The following is a 17,221-nucleotide window of genomic DNA, read 5'->3' on the forward strand; positions in this document are numbered from 1 at the left end:
CACACCCTCTGCCTGGCTGTGCTGAACCTCTGCTGGTCCCAAGGGAGGAGGGAGTGAGCTGGGTCACCTGGGGAAAATCTCATCTCATTCCCGCCCTGCCCGACCTCTGCCAGGGGCTAGAGAACAGAGCTGAGAGCACCCAGCGTGGGGAAACACAGCCAGACCGCTGTGGTGACAGACTTTCTTTATAAACATCTGGAACTTTTCTGCCCCATCTTGATAAGGAGGAGGAGGCAGGTGGAGGAGAGTGGGCAGGAGCTGCCCGGTGCAGACCCAGGGCTACCCTTGCTGCGGCCGTGTCCTGAGCCTCCGTGAGGCCAACGGATGGTCTCAGAGCCTCCATGGGGCGTCACAGGAACAGGGCTTGGCTTCCTGCTTGTGACTGATGAGAAAAGTGACCACGTGGGGGTCAGTCGGGGGCAAGGGGCTCAGCCCCACTGGACTCTGGGCTGCAGGGGCCACCCCCCAGGTGGGGGTGCCCGCAGGGATGGGGGCAGCTCTTGGACTGGTGGCCAGCCCACGGGGTACTGGAAGACAGTGGTTCTGATGGGTTCAGCCCTAGAGAGAGAGAGAGAAGGGGGGAGAATTAGAGTGGGGTACAGCCCAGGCTTATGCCACTCTCGGCCCACCTGCCTCACCACCCTGGCTGTGGGGAGGGTCAGCTGCCTGCACGACTTTTCTGGAAGGCAGAGTCTCGAAAATAGGCAGACCCTCTGAGCCAGCGACCTCACCTCCAGGAACTGAGCCCAGGGAAACAGCGGGGTTGCGGGCAGACACTGAGCTACGAGAACAGCCATGGGACAATGGGAATAACCTTCGTGTCCACCTGTGGGGGACTGATTCAATACATATGCACGTCCACAGCAGAGAATGCCATGCGGCCTGTGTCAGAATTCAGGCAGACCTATATGCACTGATGAGGAAAGACATACTGTGTGATAGGGAGAAAAAGCAGCTTATAAAATAATGTATATAGCATGATACTATTTTTGTTTAAAAATATATAAAATATATAAATGCATAAAAAAATCCTGGAAGACACAGCAAAATGTTAACAGTGGTTCTATCTGAGTGGTGCCATTATGGGTGACTTTTTTACTCCTTTATACTTCTCAAAAGTTTTACAAGCACGCAAGCCTTTGAAATCAGAAAAAAATACTGTCTAAATGTTTTTAAAAAGCCTCATTTCTCATGCTACTCACTGTCCTCCTCCTCAACGTCCACCCCGAGCCACCTCCCCTGGAACTCAGGGTCCATGTAAGCACTTGCCCTAGGAGAAGCATCCTCCATGCCCAGCCTGGGGCACCCTGCCAAGGCCCAGTGAGGGTCGCCCCCATTCTTCCTCCTGTCCCACACTCAGATTCTTCTGGCCTTGGGCCCCACCCAGGCTGCATCTGCAGGGCCACAGGGCCCTTCTCAGGTTTCAAAGTACTTTGAACCTTTGAGCACTCTGAACTCCCAACACCCCAGCTGCCTATAAACAACCTTTCTGGAAGGCAGAGCCTCGAAACCATGCAGACCTTTTGAGCCAGCAACCTCACCTCTGGGAACTGAGCCCAAGGGAATAGCGAGGTTGTGGGCAGCCACTGAGTTACAGCAATAGCCGTGAGACAATGGGAATAGCCTTCATGTCCAGCTGTGGGGGACTCAGTACATGGGCACGTCCACAGCAGAGTGCCATGCAGCTGCCGCCAAAATTCAGGCAGGAACTCATCTGTCTTCCGCATAGGACTGGAGTTCTCAGAGGATGTATACCAGGGGATAGGGGTAGGGTATATTTGTACCCCAATGCGCAGGGCCAGGCCTGGTGCCAGGAGGCCACCCAGTGACTGTGGAACAACAAAACAGCAATGCTGAAAGATCTTACTGACCAGGCGCTATTCTGGGCCACACACCATGACCAACAGAAACCTTAAGAATCCTCAGGCAAACCCCATTTTATAGATGAGGAAACTGAGGTGCAAGGAGTCGGTCACGTGACCAAGTGACACCCTCGGGATGAGGCCTGAGGGCCTGGAATGCTAGCCCCACATCGATTGCAGGCATGGCCCTCCCACTTCAGCTCCCTCTGCTCCGGCACACCCCCACACCCCAACATCCAGCCTTTAGGCAAGGTGAGGCCCTGGCAGCTCCTGGCAGGTTCAGGGGCCCAGTGGCCAGCCCTCTGCAGACAGAGAAGGGCTTGGGCCTGCTGAGAGGGGTTTGGAGAGGCCTCTGACCTCCGAGGGGCAGGTGGGGAGCCGGAGTCAGGAGCCCTGGGAGTTTCCCCTGCTGCACCCACCCAGCCTGCCCCTCTCTGGGCCAGACCTGCCATGCAGAGTCAAGGACTCCGGGGAGCTCTGGGTGCAGCCTCCAGGACCCCCAGGTGTGAGAGGACAGGGACATCCCCTGCTTCGTGGCTCACTGCCTGCTAGAAAGCGCAGAAGGCAGCTCCTGACATGATTTATGGCACTGGGGAGATTTCATAAACTCCACCAGCCGCAGAGAAGGCGGGGAGGCTCCGCAGTTGCTGGAAGGGAGTGCCCCAGCTGCTAGCCAAGCCTGGACTCCCTGCAGGGCCACAGGGACAGTGGGGATCCCCCAGGGAGGGTATGATCCTGGGGAGCCCCTTCCCCTGAGCCTCAAGCCCTTCCTCTGGAAAATGGGGCAGATTCCCGGGAAGCTGGGACCTCCTGGGTCCAAGTCTCAGCCCCATGCCCCTGCCTGCCCTGAGGCCCCGCCAGTAGAGAGGCATACCCGGCGCCTGCCCACACACACTGGCACATTGCCAGGGCTTCAGACACGTGAGCCAAAGCCTTGGGGACATTGAGGTGCGTGTCTGGCACAACTCTGCTCGTATCTTCTCTAGTGACCTGTTTGTCCTGTGCGTGAGGACAGGAGCCACTCTCTTGCATTTCCCCAGCCTCGGTCCTAATCAGAGGAAATAGAGTCGAGGGAGGAGGATGGGCCAGGATGGCAGCGCCCGCCCAGAGAGGGGTGCAAAGGAGAGATTAAGAGGGATAGAGTCACAATCTGAAGAGCCAACAGTGGGCAGCAGGGCCAGGCCTGGCTCGCCGGGGGATTAGTCTGTGTGTCTGAGGCCGCCGCTGCTCTTGACAGCTCCCTCAGGGTCAGTCTGCGGAGGGGGATAAGGGCAATGCCACCAGGCTGGGGCTTCGTGGACCCTCTGCTTCCCCACATTTACAAGGAGGGCTGGCCTGGCTCACTGGGGAGGCTCGGCTCAGCCAGCGGGGGTTGGAGCCTGCAGGTCTCGGCTTCCCCAGGTGGGGTGGGCAGCCCTCTGTGCCCTGTACCCTGGGGGAGGAAGCAGATACCCTGAGAGGAAAAGGGGGGCCCCCAGGCTTCCAGACCAGGCCCCGCAAGAGGCTCGAGGCTCGCAGCATTAACACCCGGGGAAAGCCCAGAAAGCAGCCTAAATGCTCATTCATGCAGTCAACCTGTCCTGGGCCCCCCAAGTCTGCCCAGGCCATGCGGGAGAAGCGGGGACTGGGAGGGGTGAAGTCTCAGCTAGAGCTTCCAGGACAAGTCTGACTCTGCCAGGCAGAGAGGTGGGAGGCAGTTTCAGGCAAGAAAATAGCATGCACAAGATGCCCCAAAATCACAAATGATGCCACATCTAAGAAGCTGCCGAGTGTCCAGTGGGACCAACAGTCAGGCCAGAGGCAAGAGGTGAGAATGCGATCCCACCGGCTGTGGAGGCAGCAGGGAGGGTCCCCCCGCCCCAGCCCCAGCCCTGCAAATGGGCCTGTGGAGGCAGAGGTGGAGGAAGTGGGGCCAGGCTGCATCAGGGCTGCATCAGGGCTGCTGTGTGGAGGATACCCTGTGGGAGCAGAGGGACAGGGAGGGGCCGCTGTAGCCCCCAAGAGAGCCAGGGCAGAGGAAGAACGCTGTTCCTGCAGCACTGCCTCCAGGCCGGAGAGGGAGCCAGGAAGAAAGTGAGGTAGCCTCGCGGAGGGCTGGGACTGGAATCCACCCCCTCCCATCAAGGAGGGTAGGGGGCGTGGATGCAGCGGAGGGGCTCAAAGCCCGGGGCCCAGGGAAAGGCTGCGAGGCTTCAGGAGACCAGCCTGCCCGGAGACGGTTATGGATGCCCAAGGCAGCAATGGCAAAAGCAGGAATAAACGGTCACCTCCCTTCCCACAGCCCCTTTTTCTCAAGGCTGGACAGGCCTGCTCTGCCTAGAGAATAATTCATTTTGGCCCCAAGCCCTCAGGAGGCTGGAGGAAGTCAGGGGGCAGATCCCCTGGAAGGGGCCAGGCTGGGTGGCCAGAGCGAGAATGGCCCAGAGCACAGGGCTCAGACCCCCTAGAGCTGAGGTGGGCCCCAGCTGCAGAGCCCATTTCCAAAACAGTCACTGCCATCCGGGCAGCCTGCTGCTGCCACTGCCACTACCCACAGCTGCACGGAGCCCTGGGCCAGCCCTGAACTTCATGTCAGAGGCAGTCTGGGGTCCGGACACAGAGCAGGGACATAGCTCTCTCTCAAGTGAGGGCCAAGGGCAGCAGGGCGCATGTGATCAGGATGGCCCCACCTCCTGGAGAGGTTAAGATTCCTCAGCTGCAAAATGGGGATGCCAATCTCCCTGAATGCCCCAAACACTGGGAACACCATAAGCACCAAACTCAATTCTCATATGGTTGCCACTTCAACCTGTGACTGGAGCTAGTCATTCAGCCTCAGTTTCCCCATCTTGTCCCCTAGTCCCCCGAGTCTCAGATTCACAGTGCCTTGTGTCAGCACAGGGACGCATCTGTCTGGAACCCAGGCAAGGACTCTCGGACACCCCATCTCTACCCCACCCATTGGCGCTCACTCCAGCCACAGGCACTCCATGAAACCTTGTCACAGCCCCAAGAGACAGCCGGGCCTCTGTGACTCGCTCCTGGTGGAGGACACCATGGAGCCAGAGCAGGGAGGCGAGGGGCTGGTGTAACCCGGTTAGCAGGTGGCAGAGTGAGGATGGGACCCACAGGGGGCCCTGTCCAAGGAGCGGCACAGGGCCAGAGCTTTCTTGGCAGCCTCCAACCAGCCCAAACCTCTTGTACATGGGCTGAAGGAGTCTGGGGTGTAGGATGTGGATCCCTGGATAGCAGCCAGTCCCAAGGGAGGTACTCATATGCCCAAAGACAGGATAGAACCCCTTTAAACAGGACCCTTCAGATAGGACCAGGAGGAGAGAATGTCACACTCCAACGTTTGAGTCATGTGTGTATCATAAATACTTTTAAGGTGGGGAGACAAAAACTGAACAGATTTAAAATAAAAGTAAAAGAGAAAGTTAGTTTTAAAACACCCTTACTGGCCGGGTGCGGTGGCTCATGCCTGTAATCCCAGCACTTTGAGAGGCTGAGGCAGGTGGATCACCTGAGGTCAGGAGTTCGAGACCAGCCTGGCCAACACGGAGAAACTTCGTCTCTACTAAAAATACAAAAATTAGCTGGGCATGGTGGTGTGCACCTGTATTCCCAGCTACTTGGGAGGCTGCGGTGTGAGAAATGTTTGAACCCAGGAGGCGGAGATTGCAGTGAGCTGAGATCGTGCCACTGCACTCCAGCCTGGGCGACAGAGCAAGACTCCATCTCAAAAAAAAAAAAAAAAAAAAGGTGGGGGCAGGTGTGGTGGCTCATGCCTGTAATCCCAGCACTTCGGGAGGCCAAGGTGGGTGGATCACCTGAGGTCAGGAGTTCAAGACCAGGCTGGCCAACATGGTAAAACCCTGTCTCTACAAAAATACGAAAATCAGTCGGGCATGATGGTGGGTGCCTGTAATCCCAGCTACTCGGGAGGCTGAGGCGGGAGAATCGCTTGAACCCGGGAGGCAGAGGTTGCAGTGAGCTGAGATCATGCCACTATACTCCAGCCTGGGCAATAGAGCAAGACTCCATCTCAAAAAAAAAAAAAAAGAAAAAAAGAAAGAAAGAAAGAAAGAAAACACCCTCACAGTCTCTTTCACTGGGGCACAGAGAAGGCAAGAAGTTTGGCCTTCACCTTCTGGCAGAGCCCCGAGGGAAGGCCTCACCCCACAGACTGGCCAGGCCCCCTCGGCCCAGACCAGGCCAGGCCACCGTCCTGCGAAGCCACACCACAGAGGTTGTCAGGTCTGAAGCCCCGTTGCAAGATGCGGAAAGTAAGGTGGCCAGGATGGGAAAATGTGTCAAAGTCATACGTTGCTCCTGGGTGCAGCTTTATCCCCTTTTCCTCCCCTCCCCCCTTCAGTCCCTGGAGGAAGAGCCCAGGAGCTCAGGCTTTGGTTTTGGCCGCAATGCCCCTGCCTGCCCTGTGTCCCATTCTGCTGATGTGAATATCACCTGAGTCCTTTCCCTCAAAGAGGAGGACCAGGGACAGCACGAAGCATACACCCCAAGGACCCTGACCCAGCAGCTCCCCTTTAACTTGTGAGGGTCCCGAGGGCTGGAGCCATCACCAGACCCCCTTCCTTAGAAAGACAGTGGGACCAGGACCTTGTCATCACACCCTGTACAATCCCGGCTCTACATTTTCCTAGCTGTGTGCCCTCGGGCAAGTCATACCCCTCTCGTGAGCCTGTTTTCCCTTCTGCAAGGCCCTAGGGGTAGCAGTGCATGGTGACCACAGCCCAGGCCCCTCCCTCTGGCAATGGACTTGGTGACGTGCAGCCAAATCAGCTCAGCCGCCTGCCTCCCCTCCAGCCAGCACAGACTCCAACAGGAGCCCAGCCTTGGGAGAGGCTCCTTCAAACACCCTTCAGTCTCTGGCCAGGGCCTGGGGCCCCGAGAGCACCCAACGTGGCCCCTCGGAGAGCTCTGTGGAGGCATCTTTATTTGGCCCCTGGGCCTGGGCAGTTCATGGAGATTCCTGAGCCTCAGGAAGGGGCAGGCGGGCTGGGGTGTTGCCCCCGAGGGCACAGGGGGAGGGAACCCTGGGGAACTGTACCTGCTGCTTGGGGCTGAGCTCAGCCGCTTGGCTCTCTTCTCCAGCCAGTCCTCCAGATGGCCCTCGGGGAGCTCGGGAGCATCTAGCAGCCACTCCCTGGCTCGCCTCTCCTCTGTGGGGACAGGGAGACAAAGGCAAGTGAGGGGTACACGCCTGCCTGCCGGAACCCTACCCTCCCACAAAGCAGAAGCAACCGGTAGGCCCCGAGCAAGCTCTGGGAAGTTGCAGCAACCTTCCAGGAAGATGCACCTGGACCACTTCTCCAGGCCCTCTGTCCACGAGGGCCCAGCACTCAGCCTCGCTCCAACTAGAGGAGTGAACTTCCCAAAGGCGAGATGTCAGCTTCCATGGAGGCTGAACTTGCCCCTCCCTGGAGTCACCAGGCTGTGAGACTCCAGAAGGCAAGGAAGGTGTGTTCCTAAACTCCTTGTTCCCAGACTGTCGTAAGAGGTCTGCTTGGTGCCACGTGGAGACTGGGTATGCTGCCTGATTGAGGGAGGGATGGGGTGTATCTGCCAGTGACTGCTGAGCTGGCCACAGGGTCCAGGTGGGGCTGAGGTGCACCTTCAGGGCTCCCGGGCAGGAAGCCACGCAGGCTCACTGTCAGGGTACACAGGCCTGCCTTCTCCACTCATGCTGAGGCTGTTCCTGACACCTGGCCCAAACCGGGGGCTCAGGGCTCCCCGTCACCCTGGGCAGCCCTTGGCTGCCAATGACAGGGAGATGGGGAGGCACAGGCCAGCTTCCCCGGTCTCAGAGACCACATGCCCTAGCACCCCACTCCCGCTTAACCCAGGGCATCCCGAGACGTACCCTCCACCTGGATGCTCAGCTCCTGCAGGTCTCGCTCTGACATGTGGGAAAATCTGCAGTTGGAGCCAAAGTCGCACTGGCCTGCAGCAGGAAAACAGAGTTACTCGCTGCTCGGGAGGGGCTCCCCACGGGGGCTGAGGAGTGCCCTGGTGAGGGGCCCCAGAATCTTAGGGTCAGGACTTCAGGGCCTAAAGAGTAGCAACCCTGATCCTGGACAGAAAATGGAATCTCTTTGGCCCTGCCCACTCAGCAGTCAGAGCAACCTCTCACCCATCATGCCACATGTTCACAACCCTTCTCCAGCTGCCCCCGGTGCTGGGGATCACTTCCAACTGAAGCCTGTCACGAGTGGGCCTCGCAAGCCTCTGCAGCCTCTCTGTCACCAGCCCTCCCAGCCCTGCCTCAGTGAACTACATATGGGTTCCTGAAAGGGCCATGCTTCCTTTCTCCACTCCAAGCCGCAGCACGTGCTATGCCCAGCCCAGTATTCTGCCTGCTTACCTGGCTCACCAGAGCAGTTGGACTGCTCCTTAGAAAGGCTTCAGTGGCAGCCTTGCCAAGGGGAAGCACCAAAATCTGGGGTGGCTTCCCCTCTCTCAACCAAGGAGACCAAAATGTATGTCGAGATACTGGGAGGCTGGAGGTGTCTCAAGCCAGTGTAACCTACCAGTGACATACTCACATCAAGGCAAAGTCCGTGGGGAAGCCCCTGATCTGCAGGCTTGGTGCCCATCCTAGGGGAGCTTGGACATTCACCCAGTTTCCCTAGTTCAGCTGAAGCACCTCTCCCCAGTGCTAAGCTCCCTTACAAACCATATGAATCATCATAGTTTTCCTCTTTGCCACGGCTGCCAGGAAGCTCAGAGTCAAACCCTTAGAGAATACACAGGACCTCAAGGGCATGCATGGAGGAGACTATTCTCTTGGTTTTATCTTATTTTTCCTACCCTTATTTTTATCTGTCTTTGGTTCATTCACTTACTGAGGTTTTTATCTCTTGTTCTCTCTTTTTTTAAAAGAGACAGGGTCCTCACTCTGTTGCCCAGGCGAGAGTGCAGTGGTGCAATCACAGCTCACTGCAGCCTTGAACTCCTGGGCTCAAGAGATTCTCCCACCTCAACCTCCCTAGTAGCTGGGACTATCAATGTGTGTTCCACGCCCAGCTAATTAAAACAAAATTTCTTTTTGGTAGAGATGGGGTCTTGCTATGTTGCCCAGGCTGGTCTCAAACTTCTGGCCTCAAGCATTCCTCCTACCTCAGCCTCCCAAGTACTAGGATTACAAGCGTGAGCCACCATGCTTGGCACTTTATCTCTCTGACCTATATGCATCTCTAGTAGCTGAGTATTGAGCAGTCAAATCTACACCTAGCATCCTTGGTTCTGATCCCGAACTTCCTCAGATCATCAACCCTGTTACTCTCTGAAGTTCTGCCTGCTGGGAAGGAGGCCAGGCTCCCAGGCTAACTTAATCAACAAGTCTATTCCACCCATAAGTGTCTCTTGGATTTACTTGTAATCTCCCACGGCTTGCTTGTTCTAGGTGAGCTGATACAATCACATTCTAGATCTGAAGAGCTGAGGACCAGTCTCTAGGAGGTCCTAAGACACAACACCTGGGAAGGCCCTGACTGGCCAGTCAGCTGGAACCACCGCTGCAAAGTGGGCTTGGGATGGTGGCCCGGGTCGGGGAAGACACTCTGCAGAGGTCCAAGTGGGCCAGGTTGGACATCGCAGGTCCCCGCAGGGACCTGAGCTGTGCAGAGCACTTTACCTGTCAGTAGAAACTTCCTGCAGGGCCGCTTGTTCTGCTCATCCAGCAAGATGGCAGCTGCATCTGCGAGAGAAGAGAGGGACAGGATTCAGACGGTTCAGGCTCTACCAAGGGAGGCGGGAGGTGGAAGCCACAGGGACATGGACTCTCTATCCCGACACAGCTGCGCAGAAAAGAAGAGTTTCCTATCCGCGGAGGAGTGGAAGCAAGAGATGACCACAAGTGGGAGTCCTGGGCAGATGGATCCAAGCTGCAGGTGACCTCAACCCCTCCCACCCCACGCAGGACTGGCCAAAGGCAAGGACCAGGTTTCATGCCAGAGGTTCTCAACTTGGCACGAGGGAGTCACCTGAGGAGTCTGGGGACTTCGGGTTTTTTGTTTTTTAGAGACAGGGTCTCGCTCGGTCACCCAGGCTGGAGTGCAGTGGTGCAATCATGGCTCACTGCAGCCATTGCCTCCTGGGCTCAAGCGATCCTTCTCCAGTCTCAGCCTCCCAAGTAGGTAGGACTACAGCTCTGCACCAGCATGCCTGGCTAATATTTTCTATCTTTTTGTAGAGCTGTGTCTCATTATGTTGCCCAGGCTGGTCTTCAACTCCTGGGCTCACATGATCCTCCCATTTTGGCCTCCAAAAGTGCTGGGAATACAGGTGTGAGCCACTGGGCCCAGCCTGGAGGTATAATACTTTTTTTTTTTTTTTTTTTTTTTTTTTTGAGACGGAGTCTCGCTCTGCCGCCCAGGCTGGAGTGCAGTGGCCGGATCTCAGCTCACTGCAAGCTCCGCCTCCCGGGTTCACGCCATTCTCCTGCCTCAGCCTCCTGAGTAGCTGGGACTACAGGCGCCCACCACCGCGCCCGGCTAGTTTTTTGTATTTTTTAGTAGAGACGGGGTTTCACCGTGTTAGCCAGGATGGTCTCGATCTCCTGACCTCGTGATCCGCCCATCTCGGCCTCCCAAAGTGCTGGGATTACAGGCTTGAGCCACCGCGCCCGGCCCTGGAGGTATAATACTTTTAAAAAATCCTGGCCCTATGGAACGTCTCATTATTATCTTTGCAACTTCCTGTGAATCTATGATTATTTCAAAATAAAATGGTAAAAAAATTTAAATAAATCCTAGTGCCCAGGAAGCCCATCGGCTAATCCCAGGATCCAGGCATTGCTCCACAGGCAAGACTGCAATCCCTGGCTTCTGTCTTCCCTCCTTCCACCAGCTGTAGGGTGCTCAGGGCCAGACCAGTCACCGCCCTGGACAGGACTTCCGACAGTCATTCTGTAGCATCGGCAATCACTCTGATCCTAACCTTAACCCTAGTTTCCTCTGATTTTTCCTATTTTTCGTTTCTTTTTTTGAGACAAGATCTCACTCTGTCACCCAGGCTGGAGTGCAGCGGCACAATCTCAGCTCCCTGCAAACTCGACCTTCCTGGACTCAGGTGATCCTTCCCTCCCAGCCTCCCAAGAAGCTAGGACTACAGGTGACCACCACCACGCCTGGCTAATTTTTTTATTTTTTGTAGAGATGGGGTTTTGCCATGTTACCCAGGCTGGTCTCAAGCTCCTGGGCTCAAGTGATCCTCCCCACTTGGCCTCCCAAAGTGCTGGGATTACAGGCATGGGCCACCATGCCCAGCCTATCTTTACTTTCATCATATAGTTATGGTTTTAAATTTGCTTCTTGATAGGCAAGCTATTAATCAGTCAAAATCTGTAAGGAAGTAGGGTACCTGAGGGTGGTACCCTGGCTCAGGAGCCCTTATATCCACCCCAGGGGAGGGGAGCAGCCAGGCCTGGGCTGGACATTCACCCATCACCTTTTCTAGAGGCCAAGGAAACACCACAGGCTTCAGAGTCCAGGAAACCTGAGCTCTAATCCTAACAACATATGATCACGTGCAAGCTGCATAATCTCCAAGTCTCAGTTTCCCCATATGTCAAATGGGAGGACAGTTCCCACCTGGCAGGGCTGCTATGAAAATGTCATCAGATAATGAATGGCGAGTGCTCTGCAGAGGAGGCCCATGATTCCCAACCCTGGTGGCACAAGAGAATCACTAGGAAAGTGACCAGGTCTGCCTCTGGGGCGAGCAGTGGCCTTAGCACCATGTTCTCCAGGTATGTGGCCAAGACGGGGTGGGTACACAGCAAATGGTAGCAATTCTTCATTTTTTCCTCACAAACCCTCTGAACAGCGCAAACATCCTGATTTTGCAGAGGGGAAAATGGAGGTTCAGACAGGGGAAGTGATTTGCCAAGGGCAGGTGGTGGCTGTGAGGGTGTGGTTTGCTGGGATAGGGGGTTGGTTATCAGAGAACTCATGCCAGGGGGACCAGCAGGGTGGGGAGGGTCCATCTGTCAGTGCTGGGCTTGTCAGACTCAGCGCACCCAGCTGGTGCTACAGACACCACTGCCCGCCCTTCCCTGAGGGGGCAGGCTAGTGGAGGGCATGTGGACATTGCCCTGGACCCCCCTGAGGCTGTGACGGCTGAGGCTGGCAGCAAGGCTGAGCCTGAGTCCTGGACAAGGGGCTCTTCCAGGTGGCTTGGCATGGGAGTATTCCAGGCTGCCTGTGTCTGCTCAGTAGTTCCCGACCCCAGCCACACATCAGAATCACCAGGCAGTTTTTAAAGTACATGGACACCCAGCCCCAGCCCTCCCAGGTTCTGCTTTAATTCATTGAAAGGGAGGGCATCAGAATCGTTTAAATCTCCTCAGTGACTCTGAAGTGTACTCAGGGTTGAGAATCCCTGGCCCAGGCCCTGCACAAGGAAGCCCATGCTCTTGCAATGGGTATTCAAGGCCCCTCGTGATCTGACCCTGTGGGTCCTTCTTGCTTCATCTCCCAGAATTAACAGCTGCCCCTGGTGCCCCATGTTTCTTTGCTCATTCACTTAGACATTCATCTGCCAAACATTCACTGAGCATGTCCTGTGTGCCAGGCACCACGCCAGGCTGAGGATTTAAGTGGAGAACAAGTCGGAGCTGGTCCTTCCTTCTGGTCCAACAGTCACACTAATCCCCATGGATGTAAGCGGGGTAAACATCTAGTGTGTAGCCAAATGACCTGACCCGTTCTAGGGGTCGGGGAGGATGTCCCTGAGGATTTGCTGCCTGACTTGAGTTCTGAGGTGGGGGGGCCTGGCTTGGGGCAGGGAGGACAGCAGGAAGGGCATGTCTGCAGAGGGGACAGCTTATGCCCAGCAGATGCAGTGGCCAGGGTGGCTGCAGCTGGGAGGGAGAGGCCGGCAGGACAGGGGCTTTGCCCAGAACACACCATCGTCATTAGGCACAAGCTTGCTAAGGAGAGGGGCCCTATTTTATCCACCTTTGAATCTTCAGAGCCTGCAGGGAGCCGAGGATACGCTGAATGAATGAGCCGTGAGATGAAGGCTGGAGGGAATCCTTTTGAGGACCCACAGGCACCGTGCCTACTTAGTAAGCCCTTATGTGCCATGCGGTCATCAGGAGGTTACTGAGCCCCTGTCATAGCCCTGGGAGGTGGGGACTGTTGTAGCTGTTTTACACATGACAAAATGAGAGCCACAGGGTTAGTGAGTGACACCTGGGGACTGGTGCCCTGCACCTGACCACGGCAGATAGATCATCAGCCCCTCTGAGGGCTAAGGGATGTGCCCCAGGCCGCGAAGCTGGGAGCAGAGCTGAAGTCAAGTTCAGTCACACAGCATGTCTTCAAGTTCCTGCGGTTGCTCAGGGTGAGCAGAAGCCCTGGGGCAGCCTCCCGAGGAAGTGGAAAGACGTCATGTGCCAGCTCGGCCCCTAGTAGCTGGGGACCCAAGGCGAGGGAACCCACTGCTCTGGGTTTTATTTCATTTATTACTATTTTTTTTGAGACAGGGTCCCACTCTGTTGCCGAGGCTGGAGTGCAGTGGTACGATCTCGGCTCACTGCAGCCTCTACCTCTTGGGGTCAAGTGATCCTCCTACCTCAGCCTCCTGAGCAACTGGGACCACAGGAATGGGCCACCACGCCTGGCTAATTTTTTTATTTTTGTTTTTATTTTTTATTATTTAGAGATGGCGTCTTGCTCTCTTGCCCAGGCTGGAGTACAGTGATGTGATCTCAGTTCACTGCAAGCTCCACCTCCCAGGTTCAAGCAATTCTCCTGCCTTAGCCTCTCAAGTAGCTGGGATTACAGGAACCTACCACCACACCCGGCTAATGTTTATATTTTTAGTAGAGACAGGGTTTCGCCAGGTTGGCCAGGCCAACCTGACCTCAGGTGATCCACCCACTTCAGCCTCCCAAAGTGCTGGGATTACAGGTGTGAGCCACGGAGTCTGGCCAAATTTTTTTATTTTTAGTAGAGATGGGGTTTCACTATGTTGCCCAGGCTGGTCTTGAACTTCTGGACTCAAGCGATCCTCCCATCTCAGCCTCCCAAAGTGCTGGGATTACAGGTGTGAGCCACTGCACCTGGTCTGCTCTGGATTTTGAAGTCATCACCTGTAACTGGGGATGCCTGGCCTGGCCTGCCCAGCCTCTTACAGAGCTGTTCTAAGGACTGAATGTGTTGGGGATGTGAGGACGCTGAGAACGCAGGAGCCCTGGGGAATTCCTGTCGCCTGCTGCTTCATCTTTTCTATAAGTGACACAGGGACCTCTGCCAATCAGCCCTGGATCCCAGGATCCAGCAGTTCACAGCTGAGAATCTGGGACTAGGTGATCTTGGCCCAGCTCCCTCCAGATCACAGCCCACAATGGATCTGCACAACAGAGAGAGCCTTAGCGTAACACCAGGGTTAGAGGCCTCCTAGGGACCTAGGAGACCCCACTGCCCATGAATTTTCCTATGGCTTTCCAACCACAGCCACGCCTGGCCTGCTGAGCGGCCTGGCCACCCCCTCACTTGAACCTCTGAGCCTCAGCTCCCTCATGTGAAATGCGGAGAGTCTGGGAAGCCTTTAGAAACACCATGTCTAGTCCCCAGACCTATCTCTGGGGAGTGGATGGGGTCGGGGAATCAGTGGTTTTAACCTAAAGGTCTCCAGATGATCCTAACCTGCAGCCAGAGTTAAGAATCGCTGCCCTAGACAGTTACCCAGAAAAGCAAATGGCGAACTATGCAAAGCACCCGGCATGTAGCAGGCACTCGACCCATGCTCATTCCCTGTTCGGGAACTCTCAGTTTCAGGCCTCTTTTTTTTGAGACAGGGTCTCACAGTGTTGCCCAGGCTGCTCTTGAACTCCTGGGCTCAAACAATCCTACCACCTCAGTGTCCTAAAGTGCTAGGATTACAGGTGAAAGCCACCACACCTAGCCCCAACCAGAGAACTCTCTCTCCACTTCTCCTCCCTTCTTGGCTGCTGGATTTGGTTCCTTCTTCAGAGGCCCTATCCCAGAATCCTGCTCACCAACCTACAGGGCATTGGCCCCACTCTGGCTCATTCCAGGAGCTCTTGGCCCACCCTCGCCCCACCACTAAGTGCCCTCACCTCTCAACCTGGCTCCTGCCAGTCATGCTCTGGAACCTCCCTGGCTGTTCCTCAGGTTGAACGTCCAATGACAGCCATGCAATAGCACAACTCCGCGCTCTGGGCACCTCCCGGGAAACAGGCCCTGTGCTAGGCACTTCTGACCTTAGCTCATTCACCCCAACCGTTCCTGCGCTGAGAGGCCTTTCTCAGAAGAGCCTGCTCCCCTTCTGCAACTGGGTTATTCACCCGTGCCTGCAGCCAGTCATTCAACTGCCACTGACCGCACCCAACTGCTCCCCACGAAGCAGTCTGCGCTGTCAAGGTAGGTCTGGGCACAGCAGCTAAAGCCCTTCAAAGGCTGCTCTCTGCCCTTGGAACAGGAACCCCCCCCTCCACCCCCTGCTTACAACGGCCTCCACAGGCTTGGAAGATCCCTGTCCCAGAGCCAGCTTGAGCCCTACCATTCTCCCCTGGCCTGCTCCGCCCAGCCACACCCTCTCCCTCCTGCTCCGAGAGCCCTGGTGCTGGAGTCAGGGCTGCCTGCTTCTCTGCACACCCTCCACCCAGAGCCACGTGGCTGGGTTTCCCCTATTTCAGCTGTTGGCTCAAACATCACCTCCTTCTAGGGCCTTCTTCCTGTCCACAGAGCCTGGCAGGTGCCTGGAGCACAGAGCCTTCAGTCAGGGTTGCTGGGGAAAGAGCTCATCTACCAGCCTGCTCTTTTGAGGGTCCAGTGGCCCAGGCCTCCCTCTCTTTTGATCCTCAAAGAGCCCAGACCCAGACTGTCACTGACCCACGGGGGTCTTTGAAGATAAGAAAGATCAGAGAGCAGGGCTCCAGGAGCCCGGCCCCCAGCCAGTGGCACCCACCTCGGAACATGTCGTACCAGACCTTCTTGGCCTTGAGGTGCTGCAGCCCATTCAGGTGCTTCTTGCGGTTGTGGAGGTTGTCCTGGAAGGAGCGGTCACAGTAGTCACAGAAGTATCGCTTCCCCATGGCCACTCAGAGCAGGTGTTTGCTGCCTGGGAAGCCACAAAGAGCTCAGATCAGACCACTGGAGAAAACACACCCCTCACCAGTCCCCCGAATCCTTCCTGAGGACCAGGCCTGAGCCCAGGCTTTACTCACATGCACCCCGCCCCATTAGGAGTGTCAAGCTGATGAGTATGGCCTGAGGCCTCATGCCAGAGGGATCTGTTAACCATTCTGATGCCCAGCCTGCAACTCAGACCAGTTAAAGCAGAACCTCAGTGGGTGAGACCTGGGCACTGTTTTTGTTTGTTTTTGTTTTTGTTTTTTTGAGAGGGTCTTGCTCTGTCACTCAGGCTGGAGTGCAGTAGTGCAAACACAGCTTACTGCAGCCCCGACCACCTGGGTTCAAGCAATCTTCCTGTCTCAGCCTCTCAAACTGCTGGGATTACAGGTGTAAGCCACTATGCCTGGCTGCTATTTGGTATTGTTTAAAGTCTATCACGTAATTCTAACATGTAAGTAAGCTGAAGGACTGCCACCTTACACCCTGTGGCTGGCCTCCCTTGTCTCCTACCACATAGGGTTTTCTATGTTTGAGACAGAGTCTCGCTCTGTCACCCAGGGTGGAGTGCAGTGGTGTGACCACGGCTTACTGTAGCTTTAACCTTCTGGGCTCAAGTGATCCTCCTGCCTCAGCCTCTTGAGTAGCTGGGACTACAGGTGCGTGTCATCATGCCTAACTTAAAAAAACAATTTTTTTGTAGAGATGGGGTCCCGGTATGTTGCAGAGGCTGGTCTCCTGGGCTCAAGTGTCCTCCCGCCTTGGCCTCCCAAAGTGCTGGGATTACAGGTGTGAGCCACCACCCCACCCCCTACCGTACCTCTGACCTCCACATTTGCAACAGAGAGGACACATCAGCCTCCCCTTTGCTCCTCACACATGCCAGGCACATGGCCACCTCCTGGCCTTTGCACCCGAGGCTCCCCAAGGATGGGTGTGCCCTCCTGCAAACACCCGCCTCACTTCCCCCTCTTGACCCCTTCCATCTTTCCTCCAATGCTACTTCATTCAAGATGGCAGAATCTTCCACTTAACTTCCTCCACTCTCTGCTTTATTTTCCCTCATAGCATGTATCACCCTTTGATACCGTTAGGCTTTGTATCCCCACCCAAATCTCATCTTGAATTGTAATCCCAATAATCCCCACGTGTCAAGGGAGAGACCAGGTGGAGGTAACTGACATGGGGGTGGTTTCCCCCATGCTGTTCTCGTGACAGTGAAGAGTTCTCACAGGATCTGCTGCTTTTATAAGG

At 55.9% G+C, this 17,221-nt stretch overlaps 1 protein-coding gene across 3 annotated transcripts in view; it reads right to left on the reverse strand.

The window, feature by feature from the left end:
* Positions 1-167: 167 nt before the first annotated feature.
* The window catches only part of LOC105487254 (zinc finger matrin-type 5), a 31,535-nt gene continuing 14,481 nt past the window's right edge, over positions 168-17,221 (reverse strand). For all 3 annotated transcript variants that reach the window (XM_011750663.3, XM_011750664.2, XM_011750666.3), the window contains exons 2-6: positions 15,804-15,956; positions 9,499-9,561; positions 7,726-7,806; positions 6,913-7,024; positions 168-558 (exon numbers count right to left, since the gene is read on the reverse strand). In XM_011750663.3, coding sequence (XP_011748965.1) covers positions 429-558; positions 6,913-7,024; positions 7,726-7,806; positions 9,499-9,561; positions 15,804-15,930 — 513 coding nt within the window. In that variant the 5' untranslated portion in view covers positions 15,931-15,956 and the 3' untranslated portion in view covers positions 168-428. The remainder of the gene's footprint in view (positions 559-6,912; positions 7,025-7,725; positions 7,807-9,498; positions 9,562-15,803; positions 15,957-17,221) is intronic.

Source organism: Macaca nemestrina, chromosome 15 (genome assembly GCF_043159975.1).
Source record: "Macaca nemestrina isolate mMacNem1 chromosome 15, mMacNem.hap1, whole genome shotgun sequence".
NCBI lineage: Eukaryota > Metazoa > Chordata > Mammalia > Primates > Cercopithecidae > Macaca > Macaca nemestrina.